Below are 20426 nucleotides of genomic sequence, written 5' to 3' on the forward strand. Positions count from 1 at the left end.
CTCTCTGGGGCCTCCCTCTCTCTGGGGCCTCCCTCTCTCTGGGGCCTCCCCCTCTCTGGGGCCTCTCCCTCTCTGGGGCCTGCTCCCTCTCTGGGGCCTCCCTCTCTCTGGGGCCTCCCTCTCTCTGGGGCCTACTCCCTCTCTGGGGCCTGCTCCCTCTCTGGGGCCTGCTCCCTCTCTGGGGCCTCCCTCTCTCTGGGGCCTGCTCCCTCTCTGGGGCCTCCCTCTCTCTGGGGCCTACTCCCTCTCTGGGGCCTGCTCCCTCTCTGGGGCCTGCTCCCTCTCTGGGGCCTGCTCCCTCTCTGGGGCCTCCCTCTCTCTGGGGCCTGCTCCCTCTCTGGGGCCTCTCCCTCTCTGGGGCCTCCCTCTCTCTGGGGCCTACTCCCTCTCTGGGGCCTGCTCCCTCTCTGGGGCCTGCTCCCTCTCTGGGGCCTGCTCCCTCTCTGGGGCCTCCCTCTCTCTGGGGCCTACTCCCTCTCTGGGGCCTGCTCCCTCTCTGGGGCCTGCTCCCTCTCTGGGGCCTGCTCCCTCTCTGGGGCCTGCTCCCTCTCTGGGGCCTGCTCCCTCTCTGGGGCCTGCTCCCTCTCTGGGGCCTACTCCCTCTCTGGGGCCTGCTCCCTCTCTGGGGCCTCTCCCTCTCTGGGGCCTGCTCCCTCTCTGGGGCCTGCAGCCTGCTCCCTCTCTGGGGCCTGCAGCCTACTCCCTCTCTGGGGCCTACTCCCTCTCTGGGGCCTGCTCCCTCTCTGGGGCCTGCTCCCTCTCTGGGGCCTCTCCCTCTCTGGGGCCTCTCCCTCTCTGGGGCCTGCTCCCTCTCTGGGGCCTCTCCCTCTCTGGGGCCTCTCCCTCTCTGGGGCCTGCAGCCTACTCCCTCTCTGGGGCCTACTCCCTCTCTGGGGCCTGCTCCCTCTCTGGGGCCTGCTCCCTCTCTGGGGCCTCTCCCTCTCTGGGGCCTCTCCCTCTCTCTGGGGCCTGCTCCCTCTCTGGGGCCTGCTCCCTCTCTGGGGCCTCCCTCTCTCTGGGGCCTGCTCCCTCTCTGGGGCCTGCTCCCTCTCTGGGGCCTGCTCCCTCTCTGGGGCCTCTCCCTCTCTGGGGCCTCTCCCTCTCTCTGGGGCCTGCTCCCTCTCTGGGGCCTGCTCCCTCTCTGGGGCCTGCTCCCTCTCTGGGGCCTCTCCCTCTCTGGGGCCTGCTCCCTCTATGGGGCCTGCTCCCTCTCTGGGGCCTCTCCCTCTCTGGGGCCTCTCCCTCTCTGGGGCCTGCTCCCTCTCTGGGGCCTCTCCCTCTCTGGGGCCTCTCCCTCTCTGGGGCCTCTCCCTCTCTGGGGCCTCTCCCTCTCTGGGGCCTCTCCCTCTCTGGGGCCTGCTCCCTCTCTGGGGCCTGCTCCCTCTCTGGGGCCTGCTCCCTCTCTGGGGCCTCCCTCTCTGGGGCCTGCTCCCTCTCTGGGGCCTCTCCCTCTCTGGGGCCTGCTCTCTCTCTGGGGCCTGCTCCCTCTCTGGGGCCTGCTCCCTCTCTGGGGCCTGCTCCCTCTCTGGGGCCTGCTCCCTCTCTGGGGCCTGCTCCCTCTCTGGGGCCTGCTCCCTCTCTGGAGCCTGCTCCCTCTCTGGGGCCTCTCCCTCTCTGGGGCCTGCTCCCTCTCTGGGGCCTCCCTCTCTCTGGGGCCTGCTCCCTCTCTGGGGCCTGCTCCCTCTCTGGGGCCTGCTCCCTCTCTGGGGCCTCCCTCTCTCTGGGGCCTGCTCCCTCTCTGGGGCCTCCCTCTCTCTGGGGCCTGCTCCCTCTCTGGGGCCTGCTCCCTCTCTGGGGCCTGCTCCCTCTCTGGGGCCTGCTCTCTCTCTGGTAGAGCCATATGAAATCCGTTAAATTTTTTTCCAAATTCCATTAGATTTTTTTCCAAGTTCAGTTTTTTTCCATTTTAATATTTCAGAATTCTGTATTTTGCTTTGTACGCTCATTTTACCATCAGAAATAGTGTCTAATAAGTGGGAATGAATAAATGTCCACAATTTAATAAGATATAACAGTCCATTTAATAGGGCTGTCTTAAATACTTCGAAGCTTCGAAGCTTCGTTCGATGGGCATGGGATTCGAATATGAAAATAAAATTCGATTATTAAAAAAAAAAAAAAAATTATGCAAAATCAACTCTGCAATGCTGTTTGTTATTTAAGATGAGGTCGGACTCGGCACTGACAGATTTGTGTTCATTGTGCTGCTTTTATAAAGCCTCAAATGACGGCTTACAATATTTCATGAAAGCAAAGTGTTTTTTGTCTAAGATTTAAAAAGGTTTAAACTTTACAGCACTGACAAAGTTGAACAAAGTGCTGTACAAGTCCCACAACATTAAAAAAAAAAGTTTAATAATAATAATAAAAAAAATATATATATTTTTTTAGTTTTTTTTTAGTTGATTCCATTTGTATTGCTCAATTCCGCGATTCCGTCCGCGATTCCGTGATCGTGGATTCCATATGGCTCTACTCTCTGGGGCCTGCTCTCTCTCTGGGGCCTGCTCCCTCTCTGGGGCCTGCTCCCTCTCTGGGGCCTGCTCCCTCTCTGGGGCCTGCTCCCTCTCTGGGGCCTCCCTCTCTCTGGGGCCTGCTCCCTCTCTGGGGCCTGCTCCCTCTCTGGGGCCTGCTCCCTCTCTGGGGCCTGCTCCCTCTCTGGGGCCTCTCCCTCTCTGGGGCCTGCTCCCTCTCTGGGGCCTGCTCCCTCTCTGGGGCCTGCTCCCTCTCTGGGGCCTGCTCCCTCTCTGGGGCCTGCTCCCTCTCTGGGGCCTCTCCCTCTCTGGGGCCTGCTCCCTCTCTGGGGCCTGCTCCCTCTCTGGGGCCTGCTCCCTCTCTGGGGCCTGCTCCCTCTCTGGGGCCTGCTCCCTCTCTGGGGCCTCTCCCTCTCTGGGGCCTGCTCCCTCTCTGGGGCCTGCTCCCTCTCTGGGGCCTCTCCCTCTCTGGGGCCTGCTCCCTCTCTGGGGCCTCTCCCTCTCTGGGGCCTGCTCCCTCTCTGGGGCCTGCTCCCTCTCTGGGGCCTGGGCCTGCTCCCTCTCTGGGGCCTACTCCCTCTCTGGGGCCTGCTCCCTCTCTGGGGCCTCTCCCTCTCTGGGGCCTGCTCCCTCTCTGGGGCCTGCTCCCTCTCTGGGGCCTGCTCCCTCTCTGGGGCCTCTCCCTCTGGGGCCTGCTCCCTCTCTGGGGCCTCTCCCTCTGGGGCCTGCTCCCTCTCTGGGGCCTGCTCCCTCTCTGGGGCCTGCTCCCTCTCTGGGGCCTGCTCCCTCTCTGGGGCCTGCTCCCTCTCTGGGGCCTGCTCCCTCTCTGGGGCCTCCCTCTCTCTGGGGCCTGCTCCCTCTCTGGGGCCTGCTCCCTCTGGGGCCTGCTCCCTCTGGGGCCTCTCCCTCTGGGGCCTGCTCCCTCTCTGGGGCCTGCTCCCTCTCTGGGGCCTCTCCCTCTCTGGGGCCTCTCCCTCTCTGGGGCCTGCTCCCTCTCTGGGGCCTGCTCCCTCTCTGGGGCCTGCTCCCTCTCTGGGGCCTCTCCCTCTCTGGGGCCTTCTCCCTCTCTGGGGCCTGCTCCCTCTCTGGGGCCTGCTCCCTCTCTGGGGCCTGCTCCCTCTCTGGGGCCTGCTCCCTCTCTGGGGCCTCTCCCTCTCTGGGGCCTTCTCCCTCTCTGGGGCCTGCTCCCTCTCTGGGGCCTGCTCCCTCTCTGGGGCCTGCTCCCTCTCTGGGGCCTGCTCCCTCTCTGGGGCCTCTCCCTCTCTGGGGCCTCTCCCTCTCTGGGGCCTGCTCCCTCTCTGGGGCCTGCTCCCTCTCTGGGGCCTCCCTCTCTCTGGGGCCTGCTCCCTCTCTGGGGCCTGCTCTCTCTCTGGTAGAGCCATATGAAATCCGTTTAATTTTTTTCCAAATTCCATTTGATTTTTTTCCAAATTCAGTTTTTTTCCATTTTAATATTTCAGAATTCTGTATTTTGCTTTGTACGCTCATTTTACCATCAGAAATAGTGTCTAATAAGTGGGAATGAATAAATGTCCACAATTTAATAAGATATAACAGTCCATTTAATAGGGCTGTCTTAAATACTTCGAAGCTTCGAAGCTTCGTTCGATGGGCATGGGATTCGAATATGAAAATAAAATTCGATTATTAAAAAAAAAAAAAAAATTATGCAAAATCAACTCTGCAATGCTGTTTGTTATTTAAGATGAGGTCGGACTCGGCACTGACAGATTTGTGTTCATTGTGCTGCTTTTATAAAGCCTCAAATGACGGCTTACAATATTTCATGAAAGCAAAGTGTTTTTTGTCTAAGATTTAAAAAGGTTTAAACTTTACAGCACTGACAAAGTTGAACAAAGTGCTGTACAAGTCCCACAACATTAAAAAAAAAAGTTTAATAATAATAATAAAAAAAAATAATAATATTTTTTTTATTTTTTTTTTAGTTGATTCCATTTTTATTGCTCAATTCCGCGATTCCGTCCGCGATTCCGTGATCGTGGATTCCATATGGCTCTACTCTCTGGGGCCTGCTCTCTCTCTGGGGCCTCTCCCTCTCTGGGGCCTTTCCCTCTTTGGAGCCTCTCCCTCTCTGGGGCCTGCTCCCTCTCTGGGGCCTTTCCCTCTTTGGAGCCTCTCCCTCTCTGGGGCCTGCTCCTTCTCTGGGGCCTCCCTCTCTCTGGGGCCTCTCCCTCTCTGGGGCCTCAGGGCTGTACGCTAAGCTTTTTCACTAGGGGCTAGTGTTGTCACGATACTGGAATTTCGACTTCGAAACGATACCTTAAAGTATCGATACTTCGATATTATTTCGATATCAAAAAAATATATATATATATAATTTTTTAATTTTTTCTTTTAAACAAATTTAGCTTCAAATTTAGCTTCTCTCTGGTACTATAAGAGAAGATAAATATAACAATTTTAAAACCCTTTGTTTATCTTTAGATCACACATTTAAAAATAACTAGGGGTGCACCGATATGAAAATTGGCCACCGATACCGATACCGATTGTTCAACTAACACAATCGGCCGATACCGATACCGATAATTGTGGCAAAAAATAAGTATTTTTAATTTTTTTTTATTTTTTTAATGAAACTACTGTATATTTGTATGTGTGTTTGTATTTGTAGGCCTCTTTACTTACTTAAAAAAGGAAACATCAAGAAATATGTTTATGGTATCACTGATCCCTCTCCCAGTATCGTCTGGCGGCCTGCAGAGGGATACTATTTTCTCAACCAGAGCTTTCAACCAATGCAATGGAACCATTCTGGCGGCCTGCAGCGGGATACTATTCTCTCAACCAGAGCTTTCAACCAATGCAATGGAACCATTTTGATTGACAGTCGATTCGGCCAATTACGCCACACCGCTAGCACCCACCTCCTGCTTACCACCAAGCGTTTATTCATTTTTCTACTTCGGGGCATGCCGCCATTGATCTGCTTGCGAGAATGCGAGTCAAACTTAGAACCACAACAAGCTAATACGTTAGCTGCCCGGCAGTGCCCGCCGACCAGCGCGCTCCACAGGATGGCCAAACGAGACACAATGATTTTACTGCAACAAATTTTATAATAAAACAAAGCCTTTCTATACATTTGTCTGGTTGAAAACTTTATTAACAGATTGCAGAATGTGTAGTTGGGTACGGAATGAGCAACGGAATGTAACCGAGCTATGCACGGCTTGCTTGCTATCTTCGGGTAAATACTATGCTGATGTAATTGAACGTGTAACTAACTATAATAACGTTAATGCCACAAAACGAATGTTTGTGTCATTTTAACAGCAGATACTTTCTTAAATGCCATCCTCCCGACAGAGCGGTGTTGATGGGGAGCTCTGATGGATTCGCTTGGTTGTGTTATTAACATTGAACAGCTAACCGAAAGCTAGGGTTAACTAATGTTAAAGGTTTAGCCATAACGTTACGTTGGCTAAAGTTGGGGCTATTCTTAATCCAGTAATAATGGCTGCAGACCTGCAAGCATAGTACAGCAAGTTGGCAAAGGAGTATTCCAACGTAAATCACATTTTCACCAGTAACGTTAGTCTTCTGCCTCCCGGCTATGAACGGACTCGGAGTAATGCCTTGCTGCTATGGGTAATAATAATATGCTGATGTTATTGTCCGTGTAACACTAACTATATAACGTTAATGCCACAAAACGAATGCCTTGTTAATCATAAATAGTAACTTTGATGCAGTAGCTTGTGTGTGTGTGGGGGGGACGGCGGGCGTTGTGCAGGTAGGTCGCGAGTGAATTTTTTTTTTTGCCTTTTGACGCTACACAAATGGATGGTTAGTTATCGGCGACTGCTATCGGCACATTTGAGCTTATCGGCCGATAGGCCGATAGCAGTCAACAAGGCACTTATCGGCCGATACCGATACCCGACCGATATATCGGTGCACCCCTAAAAATAACTGTTTATCTCACTTCAATCATTTCTATTGCAAATGCAGAACATGGTATTTTCTCAAGCAGACAGATGTAAACACTGTAATCTGTGTTGCATGTACCTGACAAACTGAACTGTTTATATTACAGTTAGTAACAATTTCGTTTTTATTTAAAGATAACGAGAGAGAGAGAGAGAGAGAGAGAGGGAGAGGGCGGTAGAGAGAGAGAGAGAGAGAGAGGTAGCGATAGAGAGAGAGAGAGAGAGAGGCTATGCTCGGAGCATTTTAGTAACGTTACATTTTCAACAAGATTGCTGCTATTTAAACACTTGATGGAAACGGGGTAACGTTAACCTTATGTCGACTGTAGTATTGTATGACCTCGACATAACGTTTAAACGTTAACGTTACTCCGTTACCATGCAGTAATTATACAAGTAGCCAGCTAAGCTAACGGAGCTAGCAGTAGCTAACGTTAGCTGGTAGCTGTAACGTTACAACGAATCAGCTGTTGATATTATGCGCCATCAGTAGACAACGTATCATGTATTAAACTAGAGTTAATGGTTTAATGCTTCAGTCACAGTGATGTTGAAAGAGCAGCTGTCACGAACCTCTTTCATTTCTTTATGGAGATCGGCGCTGGCACTGCTCTAACACCGCTTGCAAATAGCATTGGGGCATTTGTAGCTTGTCCTTCGTTGTTTACTTGAAACCTGAAGTACCTCCAAACAGCACTTCTGCTGTTTTCTTTATCCACAAGCACAAGTTGCGGAGGCTCTGCATTTACCATCTTCAGCTAAAATGTTTGTTTACTAACTGAAGAAGACGGCTCTCTGTGACTCTGTGAGGGGGAGGGCTGGACTCGGAGGAGCCGGGGGGCAAGCGCGCTGAGCGCTCTGAACAGCGCGTCAACAACTTGCGGTAGAACACTCGCCAGCTGGTACCGCTACTGCAGAAAGTATCGGTACTTCGGGAAATGAGTATCGAAGCCGTTTTAAATATTCAGTATCGATATGTATCGATACTTCGATATTTTTGACGACACTACTAGGGGCACACTTGCCCCTAAATGAGGGCAAATTTTTAAATAACAATTTTACCATTATTAAAAAAAATATGTTCCTCCTGCCTCATTACTGTGGTCCTTTTATTTAACATTTAAGTGCGTTTGTTTTCAGGTTTGTATCTTTTATAATGAACCAACTGAGAAAGTGTGTAAATCACTAATAGAACAAAAACAACAAACTGTGTGTGTGTGTGTGTGTGTGTGTGTGTGTGTGTGTGCGCGCGCTTGTGTAGTGCTCCTTGAATGAGATCATCACAACACACACACACCATTAATCAGGAGGACAAGAAACTCTGCATACATTTGTTTCACAATGAAAAGTGCTTTAGAAATCAAATGAATTATTATTATTGTAAATAACCCCATGAAAGTTTTATTATTTGTATGGGTAATTACCTGCTTCATATTTGTGATGTTACTGGTTTCAGTGTGTGCCTAAAGTGATCAATGTGTTGGGCCGTTTATAGAGATCTATGCCAATTAATGTTTATGTATATCCGGGACTTTCTTTTTATAAGAATTGAGAGGTATTTGTATATATGACCTTTATTTTGAAAACTGTTGCAACGCAACCTTATTTACATTTGCGCTTTTGACAGTGAAATGTTCAGTCCAACTTAGCTCGAAGGAAAGACTAATAAAAATGGTTTAATTGACCCGTATGAGGCTCTTACGGTAGGACTTTGATTGTTTATAGAAGTGGAATGTAATACTATGCAAAACGAGAAATAAACAGTGATTTTACCAGCAGTAAAGTTGCAAGCCACTTTCATTTCATATACGGGGAACAGACAATTATTAGTATTATCTTATTTGCATATTGTCTCATTATTAGATAGATAGATAGGTTGATACTTTATTGATCCGCGGTGTCAATTTAAGTAGACAGTATTTCACGTCCTAATAGTGGGGTACTCACGTAATGCATGGCTGATCCTGAACGTTAGAAGTTTCCGTGTCCCCGTCAATCAATCATCACATCATCACGTCAATCATCATCATCTTATCATCTCTCCACATCGGACGTGGTTGTCATAAAATGGACTGATATCCATTATCCACTCTGTTGTTCTTGCGGAGCAAGAGCCATATTATTATTTAAAGGAAGCGGCCACATTCAGTTTCGTTTCGCTAGGAATTATGGGATTTGGTGTTGGATGTATAGACTACGCAGACAGGGACATGGTCTTTAATCGCACGATAGACTACAAGTACCAAGTATATAGCGTGACCCAGATTCACTCCACGAAAATCTTTTTTCACTCAGGCTATCGCAGTAAGTTCATTCATTGCCGACAGATTCTTTCATAGCACCACGACATTGTGTCGCACTGTACAGCCTTGGTTGTAGGCTAATGTTTAAAAAAAAATTATCCAATTTGTATGGATTAATTTAGGAGTGAAATGCGAATGAAGGGTTGAAATCTCTACTCGCAACGTTGCTACCAGATATAATATTTCAATCGCAACGGCCAAATTAAGGGGCAATTTGCGACGAGATCGTCGCAGTGTACAGCCCTGGCCTCTCCCTCTCTGGGGCCGGCCTGGCCATTTTTAGCATTTTTAGCAGAGTCCTGCTGTACTGTAGTCGTACTTCTGTGTGAATGAGTCTGTGTTCCTCCCGTCTCTTTAAACGTTCTGTCGCGGTCCCTAGTGGATCACAGTGATTGGTTTGCTGCAGACTGCCCAGCCCTGCTCCAGAGACACGCCATCTCATGCCCTTATTCCTGCTGTTATACTACTGTTTTGCATTATCATAATCGTCATCATCACACCATTCAAATGACTATACAGTGAAATCACATTTTCCATATCAAGCATATGCCATATATATGTCTTTTCAATCCATGTTTCAGTTATTTTTAAATAGTGTCTCCAAATTGTCTAACTGGGTTTGTCTCCCTCTGCTGGGCACAGGCTATTGTTGATATTAACTTTCTCTCTCTTTCTCTTTCTCTTTCTCTTTCTCTCTTTCTTTCTCTCTCTCTCTCTCTCTCTCCAGATACTACAGAGGAACGCATGGGGTCATAGTGGTATACGACGTCACGAGCGCAGAGTCCTTCGTCAATGTGAAACGATGGTTACATGAAATCAACCAGAACTGTGACGACGTGTGCCGAATATTAGGTGAGTCTGTCTCATTCAACTCCCTCCCTCACTGAGAAAATAGGAAGGCTAAGAGGGCAGACAGATTAGAGGGAATCGAGGAGAGAAGGTTCTGCCAGGATTTGATCCTGGTCTGGGATGTTGGTCCAGATGGGTACAATGTGGCTCTCTTCTTCAAACGCGTAACTTATGCCAACTCTGTGCAACTCTGCGCAGGTCTTTGGCCTCAGCTTCCCACTTAACTGGTGGGGGAGGAAGAACTCACTGGCTCATCATCATCACCATAACCGCTATTGTTTTTCTTCTGTGTGTTTGTTTGTAGTGGGAAACAAGAACGACGACCCAAACTCCAAGGTGGTGGAGACGACAGACGCGCAGAAGTTTGCGGAACAGATGAGCATCAACCTGTTTGAGACGAGCGCGAAGGAGAACATCAATGTTGAAGAGGTAGGTCATTGTTCCGGTGCCTCTCCGTGGCGAGCAGGGGAACGTAGAATACATGAGTGCTGTGTCTAATGCGCTATCGGAGACATGCTTGGTAGATATAGATAGAGGCTAGGTTGTTGTTGTTGGAGTTGGAGGAGGTTCTTGAAGGTGGGGTCAGTGATTTGTTCTGCAGCATGGACACAGGCACAAGGACACCATTTTTTACAGTGCGTACTAGGGCTGACCTTCGATTATTTTTTTGGAATTCTAAGCTTCGGGGCTGAGATAAAATAAAAAATAAAAATTATAAATCTTTTTTTTTGTTTTCTTTTTTGTTGTGGGTCTTGTACAGCACTTTGTTCAACTTTGTCAGTGCTGTAAAGTTTAAATCTTAGACAAACGAAACACTTTGCTTTCATGAAATATTGTAAGCCGTCATTTGAGGCTTTATAAAAGCAGCACAATTAACACATCTGTCAGTGCCGAGTCCGACCTCATCTTAAATAACAAACGGCATTGCTTGTTGTAATTAACACATTCGGGGCCATTGGGATCCGTCTAGTGATGCACGATATATCGGCCGCCGATATAATATCGGCTGATATGGCAGTTTTTTTACACATCGGTATCGGTCCGATATCAAGATTGGGCCGATATAATTTTTTTTTAAATAGTTTCAAAATATCAGTCATTTCTGAAAATTACTTACAAAAGTAAAAAAAATTAAGCGTTTTGGAAAATAGCTCTTTATTTGATTATCATAAAAAAGTGTTTTCTATACAGAGATATCGACATCGGTAAATATCGGTATCGGCCAGAACAGCAATATAAATATCGGTTATCGGTATCGGCCACAATTTTCACATTGGTGCATCACTAGATCCGTCTAATCCCACTCTATACGGCCAGCATATCAAAACAAACTTTCATTGTGCATGAGGCCGTTTGTAGAGCTAAATCTATACTTTAGATTATTGCTATCTGTCCATTCTCATTGTCAATTGACACTATAAACCGTCCCTTCAATATGCCTTAAATAAATAATTTTTTCATCAATACGTTCCCATTTTATAGCGTCGTGAATATGAACGTTATAGCAGAATGTTCTGGGGTATTTCCTGGAGATAAAGGGTGCTAAGCTAATAGCGAGATATAGGGTGCTAAGCTAATAGCGTTAAATCGAATGGCGTTTCGGCTATAGACAAGCTAGAGCTAAAACTCAATGCATATTGTCTGTATCATGGTCCACCATGAATGCATGAAAGTGGGGGGGGGGCGGGGGACGTCGTTTCTGATGATTGATTACCAATAATGGCATTAGCCTCAGTAGCCTTATTCGCTGATCGGCTGGTTGGCTATGATAACAAGGCCTGATCAGCATGTAATTTACGTGAAAAAGCTCTTACCTGTGGCCGGTTGGATCCCCAAAAGGATTTCCCAGTTATCGATCGCCATCTGGTAGATCCATATGTCCATTGGCTGATGATATATTCCTTTACTGCATACTGAATTCAGCGTCCCAAAAACTATTCCAGGCCATCGGCTACACTCAGAAAAGCCCACGCATAAGGATCTGGCCGGTAATGCACTTTTCCGAATTCCAAGAGTAGGGTAAATCTGCAGTGCCGCTCGGTGACATTGAGTAGGATATTACAATGGAATAAAAGCCAAAACAACCTTACCACGTATATATACGTGGTTGGCCGTCAAGCGTTAGATCCGAAACATGTATATATACGTGGTTGGCCCCGAATGTGTTAACAAAGAGAGGCAGAGTTGATTTAGCAAAATATAAAATAAAAAATACATTTATTATAAATTTTTTAATATATTAGAATTTTATTTTCATATTCGAATCCCATGCCCATCGAACGAAGCTTCAACGCTTCGAAGTATATAAGACAGCCCTAGTGCGTACACAAGGCAAGCAACTTGGTTGACGGGGTTGTTTTTATTTTGATACATTGTGGGAGAGGTGCCGATTGTATCTTTTGTTAGTGGTCTCATGGACACTAAGGCCCCGTTTAGACGGAAACGCTAGCAGGTGAATCCGCAAAAATATTTTTTCAGATGTGCCTTTCGTTTATACGGAAACGGCGTTTTTACGGGGTGAAACCGTAAAAAAGTGAGACCACCTTCCAGGGTGGAATTCCTATAAACGGTAAACCTTTGCGCTCTCGTCTAAACTGTCAAACCGTATAAAACTATGACGAAAGGGTCGTCAAGGCTCTCGTCGCGCCTACTGCTTACATCACAGGCATGCGCCAGTAGCCTAGAAGCGTAAACAAAGCATGTCTGATTCTATCCATGGCGATCACCTGAAGGCTACATTGGCAGTACTTTTAAATACACAAGAATCTGTCCCGCGGCTATCACAACTATTATGACTGGACCCACTGATGTCTGTGAGTGACTCTGCTTTGGTCCAATCACATTCCCCACCCACACTCTGCGAATCAGAGGCAGAGTAGGGCGGGTCTTCACAGCATGTCATGTGACATGTGCGCCAATCGTGTGACAGCGGGGCTCCGTTGTCTCGAGTTGTTACAGTCTCGTCTGCACGGAGAATTCCACCCCAAAACGCTCGTCTAAACGCAAAATTAAAAGTGAAACCGCAAGACGACTTTTGCGGTTTCTGTTCAGACTTCCATCCCAAAACGCTCGTCTAAACGTAGCCTTATTTTAGTCTTTTGAGCGGGAAAGGTGGTGGGGCACCAGGAAACTTTGAATGGCTGTTTCCAACTGCTCTAACTATTTTCCTGGGATAAATAGGGCCGCTCCCTTATAGTCGATTTAATGGCTCCGTTTGGTCTTTGTCAAAAAATACTTTGTTAGTTGATAAGTCTATTATTATGCTTTTAAAATGAAAAATTATAAGCTCATCACTGGTAAACACTAGATTTAAAGAGGTTCTCAAAATGTTTATAGAAACGAATTGATTAGTCGACAAATCCTATGATTAGTTAACTAAGAATTTCTTCAGTTGAGGACAGCCGTAGAGAATTATCTATATCATTCTAGCTGTTTTGGTTTAGTTTAGTTTATTAGGATCCCCAATTAGCTACAGAATTGCAGTAGCTATTCTTCCTGGTGTCTACCAAAAAACCTACACTGTGTGGTCACATGCACCATCATACTACTTACATCATAACATATAACATTACAAGTAAACAAGACAAAGGACTAGAGACTCGGACTAGTACACACGCACATGCACACGCGACAAGCTCCAGTATCCAATAATCAACTATGTGAATTGGCTAAGAATACTTAACTGTACTATATGCCCACACATTTGTTCATACACGCCTAATTTAACAGCTAACTAAATTGATGGCAGACATGCTATTTATTAACGGAACCGCTGTCACACCGGTTGGGAAACAAGGTAGCGTACGTTAATGGATGATGATAGAGTTTACCAGGTTTATCATCTGTTGGAAATTAATGGACCACTTTTATTTTTTAATTTCATTTAAAAAAATCTTTAAATATATATATTAAATGTAAACCTTTATTTACTCTGGGTAGGTTCGCTCAACACAGATGCCCTTTATCAGCAAAGCCCTGCCTTACACTTGCGTAGTTCCACACATTCACACCCAGTAAAACCACAGTCTGACACTGTTGGCCACTGAGCAGCTCCACTGTTGAGCAGTTGGGGTCTAAGTGCCTTGCTCAAGGACACTTCCAACAGTGGGTATTGAGGGAGAGGAGAGGGTTCACTTCCCCCTCTAGATTCCCTATCGGTCCAGGGGATCGGACCAGCGACCTTCTAGTCACAAGACTGCTTCTCTAACCTTAACTCATTTACTGCCTTAACATTCTGGAATCCTCAGCTCACAGTCTGCCTGAGGGCTCCAGCATGTTGAGCCCCAGCCTGCCTTGGTTATGTTACCTATTTCAGCCATTTCATAACCGTCTTTAACCTCTTAACTGGTGCCCAGAAAAGTGGCCATTTTTAAACTTGAACTTGAGGACTGCATACTTTTTTTTCCAAACCAAAAAACTATACTTTATACTTATAGCACATGCATGAGCCTGGTTTCTTTTGAAAGATAAACGCTCGTTTTATGAAAGTTCCAGAAAATGTCAAGATTCTGTGATAATCGCCCTTTACTGGAATATACTGGAATACACAAAAAACGTTGAAATTTTTCGGCCTATTTATGAATCGTTTTCAAATAAACGCTAGATTATCGATAGTATGTGTACTTATGCACGCTATAGAAGCGGGCTGAAAAATCGATTATCCATTTCCTGATCAGCACACACACACACACACACACACGCACACACACACACATAGGGCCCACATTGATAGGTGAAAAAAGCTCTGATTATCCAAAGAAAATAGATAGAAAATAGATTCCTTACCTCAGATCAGATGTTCTCCAAAAAGATTATTCCAATTCCTGATCGCCATTCCAAATATCGATCGCGTTTATTGATCCAACGCTGGGTACTGTAAACACACATTCTCCGCTGTTCTGCGGCTCGGCAATGACCTCGATCGTCTCGGGTTACTTGTCTGACAAGTAAAATGAGGAAGCAGGATTTCTTTTCCTCCATGCTTTTCATTCAATCCAATCCAAAGGGGTGCAGTAGCATCTGGAGAGACGATAGGGGGCGGTATTTTCCCAATGGAGCTCAGACAGAGTCCCAGTGGTAACGTGAGGCTAGATTGATGAAATATGAATAGAAATCGCTAATCAAAAACGAGATCTCTCGTCTCGTTGGCACTGAACGGTTGGCATGAACTAACGAGAAATCTCGTCGTTGGCACTCAAAGTGTTATGAGGGTTCTAGTGGGCTCATTAATAAAGCTAGCGCGAAGATCTTGTATCATGTGAACCTAGACATCTTGGGGAATCCAAAGGTACCAGCCAGGTACCTAGTTTATTGGCAAAGGGGTGGATTGTGCTCAAGTTTAGCTATTTTAAGATAGCTTAAATTTGATGGGAGGATGATGCCATGGGCATGGCCATTTTCAAAGGGGTCCCCTGACTTCTCACCTCAACATATCTGAATGAACATGGGCTCAATAGAACCAAACAAGACTCTCCTTTCTATACTCCTGTTTTTATACATAATCAGATTGTTTTTAGTATTACACTAGATGTTCCAGTAGTGGGCAGCTTGAATTGCCAGGTCCTAGAACCAGCGCTTTGGGGAGATCTTTTATTTTTAGAGCATTAACTCTTTGGAATGGCCTGCCTCGGAACCTCTGCTGCATTTACAGTAGATTCACTTTTTAAAAGAATCTTAAATTGTTTTTAAATTGTTTTTAATTTTTTGTTTTTGTTTTACACTAATGTAATTTTAGCTATTTTAATTGTTACAGTAGTTTCATTATGCATTGTGTGTACTGACTTTTAATCATTTTGTTTTTGCAATAGTGATTGTTTTTGTATGTTTTTTTTTTTTTGTGTGTGGACCCCAGGAAGACTAGCTATCGCACCAGCTAATGGGGATCCCTAATAAAATAAAATCTTTCAGCCAGGCATAATGTATGCTAGTCCCATGTATAATTAGGCCCAGACCAGGCAATATAACTAGATAAATTCATAAAATGCTGTTTATGTGACAGATAAAGCCCAGGGCAGGCTGGTGTACTTAGAACTCTGGGGAATCCTGTCACAGCAGGCTAGAGGTTCAGAGTCCTGTCACCGTGGGCAGCAGGCTAGAGGTTCAGAGTGCTGTCACCGTGGGCAGCAGGCTAGAGGTTCAGAGTGCTGTCACCGTGGGCAGCAGGCTAGAGGTTCAGAGTGCTGTCACTGTGGGCAGCAGGCTAGAGGTTCAGAGTGCTGTCACCGTGGGCAGCAGGCTAGAGGTTCAGAGTGCTGTCACCGTGGGCAGCAGGCTAGAGGTTCAGAGTGCTGTCACCGTGGGCAGCAGGCTAGAGGTTCAGAGTCCTGTCACCGTGGGCAGCAGGCTAGAGGTTCAGAGTGCTGTCACCGTGGGCAGCAGGCTAGAGGTTCAGAGTGCTGTCACCGTGGGCAGCAGGCTAGAGGTTCAGAGTGCTGTCACCGTGGGCAGCAGGCTAGAGGTTCAGAGTGCTGTCACCGTGGGCAGCAGGCTAGAGGTTCAGAGTGCTGTCACCGTGGGCAGCAGGCTAGAGGTTCAGAGTGCTGTCACCGTGGGCAGCAGGCTAGAGGTTCAGAGTCCTGTCACCGTGGGCAGCAGGCTAGAGGTTCAGAGTGCTGTCACCGTGGGCAGCAGGCTAGAGGTTCAGAGTGCTGTCACCGTGGGCAGCAGGCTAGAGGTTCAGAGTCCTGTCACCGTGGGCAGCAGGCTAGAGGTTCAGAGTGCTGTCACCGTGGGCAGCAGGCTAGAGGTTCAGAGTGCTGTCACCGTGGGCAGCAGGCTAGAGGTTCAGAGTGCTGTCACCGTGGGCAGCAGGCTAGAGGTTCAGAGTGCTGTCACTGTGGGCAGCAGGCTAGAGGTTCAGAGTGCTGTCACCGTGGGCAGCAGGCTAGAGGTTTAATGAGTTGAGGCCACTGCTGCCCCTGCTATGTGGGTATAGCGGTCTGTCTCCCGGTGCTCTGGTCATGCTCAACACGCTCACCACCCTTTTGTTGGTTTGTGTTTCCTTTCCAGATGTTCAACTGCATCACAGAACTAGTGCTAAGAGCCAAGAAGGAGGTGCTCGCCAAGCAACAGCAGCAGCAACAAAATGACGTGGTCCAACTCACCAAGATCAGTAAACGAAAGAAGAAGTGCTGCTAGCGAACTAAAACAGAGAAAGCCACCCTCAAAAAGACCTAGCGGCGTCTTCAGAGAACACACACACACACACGCACGCACGCACGCACGCACACACACAGACACACACAGCCACACACAGGATGGGACTCCAAACATACTAAATTAAGAGCAAATAAAGATTTAATAAAAAATATACAATGACAGAAAAATAAATGGAAGAAAAAAATTCCCCTTTGGACAAACAAATCATGAAGAAAAAAAAATGTACAGATTTTATTAGAAGTCAGATCACGTTTTATTTGGATTTCAGCAGATGGGCACTATCTAACAGAGGGTCCTCCTTTCTCCAAGGACCTGCAAGCTGACAACTGACCGCCATAATGCTCAAGATTTCTATATAAATATACCAATATTCTTACATCAGTATCTCCTTTCTCCTTCTCATTCCACTTCACATGGGACATTAAGAGTTGAGTGAAACTCTGCACCTGAAGAGGACGAGCCTCCATTTATTTTTTTTATTTTTGGGGTGGGATGGGGGGGGGTTGTTGGAATGGGCATATTATTGGAAAGGGAGGGTTCACAACATTTGTACATTTTCTTTTGACTCTTCAGATGCCTGTATTTACATTGGCTCATGCCAAGTGTTTGTTTTATTTGACTTGCTGGGGAAGACAACACGTCACATGGATGATGATTATTGATAGACACACCTTTTTAGCAACTAATCCATTGGACAGAACTGGTGACTTCTCTACCATTATTTTGTTTCTCTTCTATATTTTGCCAAGCTTTCCCCCCTCTCCCCTCTAACCTCATGTAGTGTTGAGCCAACCATTTGTTTATGTTGATCAGAGCAGTGAACCACTCCCAAAGCTCTGGGACACCAGCCTCTGACAGCACTGTTCACTGCAGTCTTATCATGCTTCAAGTTTGCGTTTAAAAGTTTTTCTTCCACTTTTTATTAAATTTTTTTTAAACAATGATACTGCCAATATTATAGAAAGAATTAGGAGCTCAGCGGAACCCCTCTCTGGACTGTTGTTGCCATAGCAGGTCTCATGGCCAAGTGGAGCGTGGAGTTGGTGTGTGAGTCTGGGTCTGTGGACCCTGCCAAGTCCTCAGGGAGAGCCCAAGGCTGCCCTCTTCCTCTCTCTCTCCAGCTTCAGGCCTCTCTTCTCCCTTGCACCTCTGCACTCTCATATCGGCACCTCATTGCAATGGACTCACCTCCCTCATAATGGACCTATCTCAAACCCTGCCCTCTTTTCTTGATCCACCAATCGCAACTGGTGCTGCCCTCGGACAAACCTTGTCAGAGGGGAAGCAACCGGTGTGATCGGAGTGTCGAGAGAAGAGGGCGGAGTTTGAGACGGGTCAATTCGTCTCAAGAGGGCATTTTCTATGTTCAAATGTGGACTATTATCAGTGACGAGGCTCTTTAATATGTGTGCCTGACGACATGAGCAGAATAGAGGCTTCTTGTAGTTAAGTGCAGTAAACCTTGATCCTTAGCAGACTGCGTTTTAGCCTGACCAAGGTCTGTTCAGCATGTAACACTTTGTTTGAAGGGGTATGTATAAGGTAATATCTGACACGCTTTTAGTAGTAGTCATATACTGTCGAGCTTTTATTTTTTCTCCGCTTGCAAAATATTCTTAACCGTTAACAAATGTTAAAGTCTGGTGTCGTGTTTTTTTCTTCTCAATTACCAGTCTAGTTACCCGTTCAACTGAAGTGTTACTGTACAGTATCTTTTCTTGACTGAAAGTGTGGCTGCACTGTGTTGCCTGGTCTGGTGATGCAGGAGCGTCGATGTACAGAGAAGAACGAGGAGTCTTGCCACAGGAGACCCATGCTCTGCACAAGGGTCTGAACATCGGCTAGGATTTTGAGGATTTCAAACCAAATTGACTTTTAGGTTGGATTTCTGCAAATGTATATATTTTCCTCAAATCTGCAAAGAATCTTTCCTAAAAATCTGCCAAAATCTGTGATAACCCATCATTTAATTGACCTATTTATGCAACATTTGTGATTGGAGGATCAAGAAAAGAGCAGTGTTTTGGATATGTCACTTGCACTGCCTGAGACGGCTGACAGAGAACATTACGGACGACCGTGATCCTGTACCTCTTTATCAAACATCGACATTTAATAAATACAAAAAAAATTAAAAATCTAGATGAATGGACAGAAACCTGACCAGTCAATAGAATCCTCTTTCAACCCTCTCGGGCATTGCGGTTTGATGTCATAATTCTCCATACTTTTGAGTATATGACTCAAAAACAGTCAACAGGGGAAAAAATTACTTTAGGAAAATATCTTCTTGGAATTACAACCTAAAACTTAATAACTTCCTGTTTGTCAAGAGGGCGAAACACCACAGAATGTTCAATTGGAAATATATATATAAAAAAGAAGTTGAACTGACATTTGCCTTTGTTTGGGAGCTGTTATGTCAGCTGTAGATAACATTGGCTTGTATTTCTATTTGAAACGTTCTGGAAATGTTCATCCTTGGAATATTGACCCTGGGTGCTGGTTTGAGACTGAAGTATGACGAGTTGAGAGGATGCCATGTGTTTCTGTGACCTTGGTGAGGTGAAAGGCTATAGGGCACCATACGGTGGTGCCATGACCCAGAGGGAGGGCTGGTGCCGTGGAGAAATGGTATCAAATCTCAGACCGTATGATTTCTATTCATTATGTGTATGTGTATATATAAATATATTTGTGTGTTTATATTCAATATAGAACATACACGCATATTGGCACACATAAATTGTGCATGTATTAACATGCCTCGTGTGCAAAAAGGTTGAAAAAACACAGCTGTGGTTTGCTGTACACTGGAGACAAGCGATGTGCTATTCATTTTTCCCTACATGAATTTAATCAATAATAAAAAATAAAATAAAAACATTTTAAAAAAGAATAAATATTTGACACATAATGACTGATCTCATTTGTCGATGATTTGAGGCTTCGGTCTTCATTTTTAACCTTTTGTCTTTTTTGTGTGAATAAACTTTTATGGGAGGTATTGTGCACTTGTCTTTGGAACGCTGTCACGTGACTCCTTATATAAACCACAATTATGGCGGTCAGGTGGCGTAGCGGAGATTGTGCTCGTCACCAATGCAAGAGGCTGCGGTCTCGACTCCCGGAGAGTCAGCATTGCCTTGGCTTGGGCTGATCGCTATACTAACTCGTTTGGCTGAGTTAGGGGGAGGGAAGCCGTGGGTGGATTAGAGTTTGTCTTAGAGAATGGCAATATTTTTTAACGTGCATTCTTTCGCCGGTTAAGTTTAGGCATTGTTTCGGAGTTGGTTAAGGTTAGGCATTGTTTCGGAGTTGCTTAACGTTAGAAGGGTTAAGTTTAGGCGCTGTTAAGGAGCTGGTTAAGGTTAGAGTTTGTCTTAGAGAATGGCAATAGACAGCCTATTTCCGCGCTGCAGCGCGAGGCAATAGAAAGCCTATTTCCGCGCTGCAGCTCTCTTGCGCTGCCGTGGTCACATGGGCGTATTGGCCAATCAGAGAAACGCTAAACACAAGTTGGTTGCCTAAAATATACACGCGTCCTGGGCGTTGTGGACAGCGACCCCTACAGTTCGGTCGGGGCGTCTGCACAGCGAGGGTAGGATCTGGAGAAAGGTAGTGTGACCTTCCACACGTTACACTCTCCCGGTAACCTCGTTCCCAGCTTTATCTCGAGAGATAAAGCC

The 20426-nt window shown here is 46.4% G+C and overlaps 1 protein-coding gene across 1 annotated transcript in view; it reads left to right on the forward strand.

Annotated features, from left to right (window-relative positions):
• The window catches only part of rab35b (RAB35, member RAS oncogene family b), a 32277-nt gene extending 12528 nt beyond the window's left edge, over window positions 1-19749 (forward strand). The window contains exons 4-6 of the mRNA XM_084331359.1: window positions 9458-9582; window positions 9884-10008; window positions 16588-19749. Of these exons, the coding sequence (XP_084187485.1) occupies window positions 9458-9582; window positions 9884-10008; window positions 16588-16716 (379 nt within the window). The 3' untranslated portion in view covers window positions 16717-19749. The remainder of the gene's footprint in view (window positions 1-9457; window positions 9583-9883; window positions 10009-16587) is intronic.
• The last annotated feature ends 677 nt before the right edge of the window (window positions 19750-20426 follow it).

Source organism: Notolepis coatsorum (genome assembly GCF_963971535.1).
Source record: "Notolepis coatsorum genome assembly, chromosome: 1".
Classification (NCBI taxonomy): domain Eukaryota; kingdom Metazoa; phylum Chordata; class Actinopteri; order Aulopiformes; family Paralepididae; genus Notolepis; species Notolepis coatsorum.